General features: G+C 43.5%; 1 protein-coding gene across 1 annotated transcript; it reads left to right on the top strand.

Annotated features, from left to right (window-relative positions):
• Positions 1–3,631: 3,631 nt before the first annotated feature.
• On the top strand, positions 3,632–6,881 carry LOC142942147 (uncharacterized). Its single transcript, XM_076084355.1, has 3 exons — positions 3,632–4,220; positions 4,330–4,428; positions 5,017–6,881. The coding sequence occupies exon 3, from the start codon at positions 5,031–5,033 to the stop codon at positions 6,582–6,584; it is 1,554 nt and encodes a 517-aa protein (XP_075940470.1). The 5' UTR covers positions 3,632–4,220; positions 4,330–4,428; positions 5,017–5,030; the 3' UTR covers positions 6,585–6,881.
• Positions 6,882–7,950: the final 1,069 nt, after the last annotated feature.

Genomic DNA, 7,950 nt, shown 5'->3' with positions numbered 1-7,950 from the left:
AGAGTTTCAAACGCCGACTTAATCAGAGGCAGGGGGTACTTGTTCCGGTTGGTGATGCTGTTCAGGCCCCGATAGTCGAGGCAGGGCCGGAGGTTTTTATCCTTTTTGGCGACGAAGAAGAATCCAGCTCTGAGTGGTGACGAGGATGGACAAATGATTCAGATCTTTAGCGATTCTGAGATGTACTCCTCCATGGATGCCTTCTCTGGCCTGGACAGGTTATATAAACGACTGGATGGGAACGAAGTGCCTGGCTGGAGGTCAATAGCGCAGTCGTAGGATCGGTGAGGTGGTAAGGAGAGAGCCCGAGTGTTGCTTAACACCTACCCGATGTCATGGTAGGCAGTGGGTATGGAGGCGAGATCTGGCGGAGCAACCGGTAAACCCCCGGGGGAACCTCCAGGGGGCAGCGCATGACAGTATGGGCTTGATGCGGAAATCCTCTCCACCGTCCAGTCAATCTGAGGGTCATGGGTGTTAAGCCAAGGGTGGTCCAACACTGAGGTGGTTTTAGGAGAAGGAAACACATAAAACTAAAGTCTCTCTCTGTGATTTCTGGACAGGATGAGCCGGAGCGGCTGGGTCTGGTGGGTGATTCTGGCCAGGGAGCTCCCTTCCAGGGCGTTGACCATTAGTGGGCAATAGTGTCTCCAAGGGAATCTGGGCTCTGGCTACTAATTCTGTGTCCACAAAATGTTGCTCCGCTCCAGAGTCCACCAATGCCGTCAGAGAGTGAGAGCGGGCGGGAGTGCAGAGAGAGAGAGAGAGACGCAGGCAACAATCGTCTTGGAAGGGAGTTGAGAGAGTGCTCAGGTCCGCTCGCCAGTCCGCGCCCCCTTTTGGCCAAACTGGACAGGAGGGAATCGAATGTCCCGGGCGGCCACAGTACAGGCACTCGCCCGCTCTGATCCGCCGATCTCTCTCCTGCGGTGAAAGGTGAGCGCGGCCTAGCTAAATTGGCTCCACCTCCGAGGTGAAAGAAGGGAACGGACTTGGAGCTCGAGGACGCGTCCGTTCGACCTGATAGGTTGACGCCGGAGGACGGAGCGGAAGCTTGAAGAGGATGACGTTGCAGTAAAATCTGCAGTGAACAGTTTGTAGGGACCCACTTTTGATAAAATAATCTCCCCTGTTATACGACAGATATCTGGGAGAGCTGGAAATACAGAACATTTGTCATTTAAAGGAGTATAGCATTTTAATACTTTGTGTCATATTACTGAATGGGGTACATTACCATGGATGGGTTGACTCTCTCGGAATTTGGCTGGTGGAGGGTCAGAGCTGTCGAGAGGAGTAAGGCTGGCAGGTTCGTCAGGGGTGGAGAGGCTGGACGGTGGTAGTGGGGAAGGGGGAGCCAAAGGGGATTCTTGAACTTTATTTAGTTTAGCTGGAATCCTATCCTCTGGTTCAGTAAAAACAGTTATTTGGTCGATGTTGGCGACTGTTTTCGTGGTGTTGGCCAAATGTACAACCTTCCCCTTTATGGCCGTGATTGTAAATGGACCCAGCATGTCTCTCTCCATTTTCCCCCCTTTTCGCTGCTCTTCCCGGATGTTTTTTTGAGGACAATATCGCCAACTTTAAAATTGTCCTCCCAACCTCTCTCCAGCTTGAGTTTCCGAACCTTGTCTTGAGTTCTCTTCACATTTGTTTTCACTGTTTCATACACCTTTTGTTTAGTCCTGTGAAGATGTCCTCCCTCAAAAAAAGATTCTCCACTTTGTCTGTAGTCACCTGAAGTAAAAAAAAAAAATAAAATAAAAAAAAAGTTATTCCAAGTCAGTTATCTAACTAATCACAACCCTAACCCCGTCACGCCAGAAGAAATGGAGCCACTTACCTCATACTCCATTGGCACCTCCGATGGGTATCGTGCCTCTCTTCCAAACATTAAATAGTAAGGACTGAACTGCGTAGTTAACTGCTTTTTTGTTTGAATTCCAAACATTGCTGCTTGGAGGTATTGATCCCATTTTTTTGTGATTTTGTCTGGCAAGTTTGCCAAGAGACCTGAAAAATCAGCCATTTCATGTCAACAATTTATTCTACTGCATTCATAGTATGTGTCAATTTCAGAATATGCAAGTTACCTCTATATGGTGCCATTGAGTTTCTCAACCAAACCAGTCGTTTGTGGGTGATAAGGTGAACAGAAGCTCCTTTTTATGCCAAGGGCTTCACAGAGTCTAGCATTCACCTTAAATTGCATTTAGCAGAAAACAAGTCAGCATTTACAGTACACCTGTTAGTAATAACTAACAGGTGTCATTACTTTACCTGATTTTTAAACTCTGTCCCCTGATCTGTAAGCAGTCTCTGAGGTGCACCAAATTTGTATACAAAATCAACAATACAATTGGTCACCAGCTCTGCAGATTTATTCTTCAGAGGGTAGGCCTCTGAAGAACCATTACACAAATGTATTGATTCCCTCTGTTACAGTGAGCTTCATTAGGTCCATTCCAACTAACTCAAATGGCTCAGTAACCTGAAAGAGTTGAACGATAATTAGACATCTGTATTAATTAAGTAACTGGTATGTAAGCACATTTAGCTGCATGGTACTTTCATTTACACAATAACCTCACCTCTATTGGGTTATACTGAGCCTTTTCCTTGAGACTGGCTCGCTTTGCCTGGCAGACTGGACACTGAGCAACCTGTAGCCAAATAACATTCAAGTTAAATGTATGTAGGCCTTTAGTCTATCACAAACAGTAGGGTTAGATGAATGAGATTTATGTGAGTGTTTATATACAAATATTTGATTACAGCTTTGACAGATTTTTAGTAGGCCTTCTTGTAAAAAAAGAAATGGATAAATTGGGTGACACTTCTTACTCATTTTTCGGATATTAGCTTCCATTCCAGGCCAATAATAGCGGCTGATAATGGCATGATGAGTCTTTTCTACACCACAGTGGGAGCCAAGAGTGCTGCTGTGCATTTGTTGAAAGACCTCATCTGCCTCTGCAGCCGTGAGAACCACCTTGGCCAAATGTTCCCTTTCTTTATGCCTTCTACAATTGTAGTGCAGAACTCCATCTGTTAAAAAAACTCAACGTTATCTTAATACAACACAATAAAATGACTTAGTGATTGATGGTGTATAGCATTACTACTTACCCTTGAGCACAAATGTAGACGCTCGTCTCTTAATGGCATACCTCTGTTGTTTGGAAATGCCATCTGGCAAAAGACTATGGATTTTGAAATCCATGATTTCCTGGACAATCTTCGGATCCATTTCTTCTTCTTTTCTTCTTCTTCTTCAAAATTCTCTTTTTTTCTCCCTACTTCCAACACTGATACTACTTTTGCTCAACCTTATATAGGTCACCCCTAATTTGATGCAGATGGGTTGATTGGAAAAAGGCCCTGGCTAATTTGTACCTACTAACTCAATGTGGGCAATGCCCATGGTACAACTTTAACACAAGTGTTACCAATGAAGATTTGATATCAAGACTGTGTCCAGCTTGCACTTGAAAATGAATCTCATCCATGTTTTTGACAAATTGAATGTCATGACTTTCACTTATTAAAGTCAAATGAACTCAACTTGCACTCTGTGTTCTTGGCTGGTTAAATTCTTCATTTTATGGCATTGCCATTTATGGTTTGCTCTGATGCGTTATTGTCCACATTGTGTATTTTCACCTCATGACAACATCACAAACATTTGCCTCGTTAATTTGCAGCGCTACAAAGATTTGTTTTCGGAAACCAGCTGTATTGAAAAGTGCTCTGTGGTACACTTCAAAATGCTGCATGGTAAACGAGCAGTGCGGTCACCAGTTGATCTGGTGACCCCTGCTCTTAGGCGCGAGTGCTGACTGTGTTTTACATTTTTTTATATGCTTCTAGTAAATCCGTCGTGGTGTAGTGGCACTGCCTCTACCTGCCATTTGTTTTTCCACTCAATGAGTTCGAATCCCGTATATACCTTTTTTTAATTTTTATTTTTTTATTGTAATTTTTTTTTTAAACTGTGCTACAGAGTTATTCTACGTAACACCATCATGTTTCCACAAAACAGGCTCCAAAGACGTTTATGTGTTTTTTTTACCAACTTTATTATTTCATAGGAAGGGGAAACAGGAAGGGAGCAAATTCGAATTTGCTCCCTTCCTGTTTCAACACATAAACAACAAGCAAGCGACGTTTCAAACTCGAGTGGACTAGTTTCCTCAAAAGACTCTCCAACGTCGACTCCGGTATGTTTTGACCACAGACTGTAAATGAGAAGGTTCGACACTGTATTGCAAAACTAAACAATGCGGCATTCACAAGGACAGCTACGTGTTCTCTGCCCATTCTCAACAGCTGCCGTAACTACAACAACAACAGACGCATTCGGCTGACGGTCGCCAGTTAACAGGGTCCCTGGTTAAACCGTAACACCGGACAGCAGTGAAGGCCCAGGTATAAAATGCACGGCCCGCCACTGCTTAAAGACAATGAGAGAACACAAACTACTGGAGGCGGTTTTCAACCCTACACGTGTTTGATTGTTAGCATGTGGCTAATGTTAGCTCAATTTAGCTATGGTGAGCACAGGAACGTATGATGAAGTGTGACTCAGGGTCAGCCCCACACTGGTGATTTGAGGGATGTAATAGCACTGTAGCTTAGCTTAGCTTAGCTTGTTAGCTGGTGAGAGAATGGGAGAGTAGTAACCTAGCAACAGCAGCAGTTAGTGGCTGTGTGATAGAGGCCAAACTGTTTTAGACTCTGGTTTTTACTTGAAATCCTCGTTCAAATCTCTTTAACTTAAAAAATGAAATATGTGTGACTAAGTGAGCTACAATAAACTAAAGTTCAGGAATAGTTGATATTTATTAAGACTAACACAAATACGTTTATTATTTTATGATTTTCCTAGAAAATGGCTGCCACTAATGTTTTTGTAGTAATATAGATAAAATGAACACCGCTGAAGATCATCACTGATCTCACGAATAAGTATTGACCAGTGTGAAGTCACAGTTGTCCATAATGTGCTCCTTGCAGATGTCCAGCAGCTGATGGTGGTTCAAGATGATGCTCCCCCTGAGTGGAGCCCCAGCCTGGACCAGGATGGAGAGGACCGTGGAGGATCGGAACCAGCCAGGAGTCTGGATCAAGCTATTCATTCACAACCAAAAACTGATGGAATGGCTTCAGACTCTTGTGAGACTGAATTCAGTTATGAAGACTGGCAAGCACCTCTGTTAGATCCTGAAACTGAAACAGAAGACAGTGACAGTGATTGTAAGAAGACCAGGGCACCTGAGTCTGCTGTACATGCTCTGAAATCTAAGGAGGCCCCTCGAGGTGATGGTGGATGTAATGCTGGCAAAAAATCCCTGAGCCTCTTTGAGTACAAGAGGTCACTTCAGAGACAGATATGTAATTGTGGCAAAAGTTCCTCCAGCTGTCTGGGTTGTAAGAAATTATTTAGAGTGAACCAAAAGGTAGATTCCCAAACAAGAGTCCACGCAGGTGAGAAGCCGTTCGGATGTGACGTTTGTGAGAAAAGATTTAACCATCGGTCAAATCTTAATGTACACATTAGAATCCACACAGGTGAGAAGCCGTTCGGATGTGATGTTTGTGAGAAAAGATTTATCCATCAGTCAAATCTTAATGTACACATGAGAGTCCACACAGGTGAGAAGCCGTTCGGATGTGACGTTTGTGGTCAAAGATTTATCCATCAGTCAGTTCTTCAGAGACACATGAGAGTCCACACAGGTGAGCAGCCGTTCGGATGTGACGTTTGTGAGAAAAGATTTAACCGGCAGTCAAATCTTAATGCACACATGAGAGTCCACACAAGTGAGAGACTGTTCGTATGTGACGTTTGTGGTCAAAGATGTAGCCAGCAGTCAGATCTTAAGAGACACATTAGAGTCCACACAGGTGAGAAGCCGTTCGGATGTGATGTTTGTGGTCAAAGATTTAACCAGCAGTCAGTTCTTAAGAGACACATTAAAGTCCACACAGGTGAGAAGCCGTTCGGATGTGACGTTTGTGAGAAAAGATTTAACCATCAGACACATCTTAAGAGACACATGAGAGTCCACACAGGTGAGAAGCCGTTCGGATGTGACGTTTGTGAGAAAAGATTTAACCGGCAGACACATCTTAAGAGACACATGAGAGTCCACACAGGTGAGAAGCCGTTCGGATGTGACTTTTGTGGTCAAAGATTTATCCATCAGTCAGTTCTTCAGAGACACATGAGAGTCCACACAGGTGAGAAGCCGTTCGGATGTGACGTTTGTGAGAAAAGATTTAACCGGCAGTCAAATCTTAATGCACACATGAGAGTCCACACAAGTGAGAGACCGTTCGTATGTGACGTTTGTGGTCAAAGATTTATCCAGCAGTCAGATCTTAAGAGACACATTAGAGTCCACACAGGTGAGAAGCCGTTCGGATGTGATGTTTGTGGTCAAAGATTTAACCAGCAGTCAGTTCTTAAGAGACACATTAAAGTCCACACAGGTGAGAAGCCGTTCGGATGTGACGTTTGTGAGAAAAGATTTACCCTGCAGTCAAATCTTAAGAGACACAATCGAGTCCACACAGGATAGAAGTTGTTATTGTGGTAAGAACTACAGCAGTTTTCGTTGTGTTTTGTTGTCTTGACTACGTACAATAGGTTTGTGTCTGAAGAAACAAAAAGAAACAGAAGACACTGCACATAAGCGAATATCTGCATTTAAAATGCACATTTCATGTAATATCGAATCAATACATATTCACACTAAGAGAAATACTGGATTGTTTCTTGAAAGAGTCTTAAAATGGAAAGCAGAAACCTTTATTGTGCAATTGTGTGTCTGATTTTGACGTTTTTAAAACCTGTATTAAAGTAACCAGTGATTCTATCTCAGTGGGTTTGTGACTTTTTTTTCTCTTGGTTGGTCGCAGAAACGTACAGGTCCCATGGTTTCATTTAATTTCCTAGAAGGTAACTGTAGGATGATTCCTAGAAAGCACTTTGTAATTTGATACAAATTATTGGGGAAATTGAGTGTTTGATTGGCAAACTTCCAATTAATTAAATCCATTTCATTGCTGGTGAAGTTCGTCTTAATTTACATTTAATTATGGAAAATAAAGTTTACAATGCTACATAATAATCATTTATTATTACTATAATTATTATTACTATTTATTATTATTATAAACTCAATACAACTAACCAAACTCAAACAAATGTCTCCAAACTGAGTCTTTATTTTCCTTGTCATTGGTGCCAAATTAAAGATTTTCTTCCATTTCACTAACAAGGACCACACCAATAACAGTATGAGTTTCGAGAGGTTTATTGCATAGTGGAATGATTGTTAGATTCAAGAAGCGGAAGGTGTCGAGGGATGAATAGATATAGGGTAGGGGTAGAGGGATGAAGGGGAGTAGGGTAGAGGGATGATGGGATGTTGGGTAGGGATGAAGGGATGAGGGGTCGAGGTAGAGGGATGAAGGGGTAGGGGTAGAGGAATGAAGGGATGTAGGGTAGAGGGATGTAGGGTAGGGATGAAGAGATGAAGGGATGTAAGAAAGAAGAAACGAGGAGGGTTTGTAGGAAGGAGGTTAGGCGATCGAAGGGGGACCGTTGATGTCCGGCGGCTGGCGGGAACGGAGACTGTAGGGTGGGGCTGTCTCTTCGGAAGCGCTGAGTAAACTCGGGGGGTATTATGGATCGGCCCAAGATATGGCGAAAGTGGTTGTGAGCCCGAGACCATAACAGGGGATCTTGCGGGGAGTTTGGCTGGCTGAACTTGAGCTTAAGTAGTCACGGATGGGTTCATACAGACTTGAGTACGAGTCTGGTCGGAAAAGGTAGATGGGTTGAGGTGGACCGTATTGGTTGGTCTTGTGGCGTTGAGGTGATAGACGACTGTGTCGGGAGGATGGATGTGATGTCTGACGCGGTGGCGTCTCGGGACGGAT

This window comes from Anarhichas minor, unplaced genomic scaffold (assembly GCF_050575085.1).
Source record: "Anarhichas minor isolate MPS153535 unplaced genomic scaffold, ASM5057508v1 ptg000136l, whole genome shotgun sequence".
Taxonomy (NCBI): domain Eukaryota; kingdom Metazoa; phylum Chordata; class Actinopteri; order Perciformes; family Anarhichadidae; genus Anarhichas; species Anarhichas minor.
The sequence above is the reverse complement of the archived record's forward strand: the minus strand, read 5'-3'. Positions and strand labels throughout refer to the sequence as shown.

Bases quoted from the DNA above. Each gene is read 5' to 3' on its own strand.
- LOC142942147 (XM_076084355.1), top strand. From the start codon at position 5,031: ATGGTGGTTCAAGATGATGCTCCCCCTGAGTGGAGCCCCAGCCTGGAC.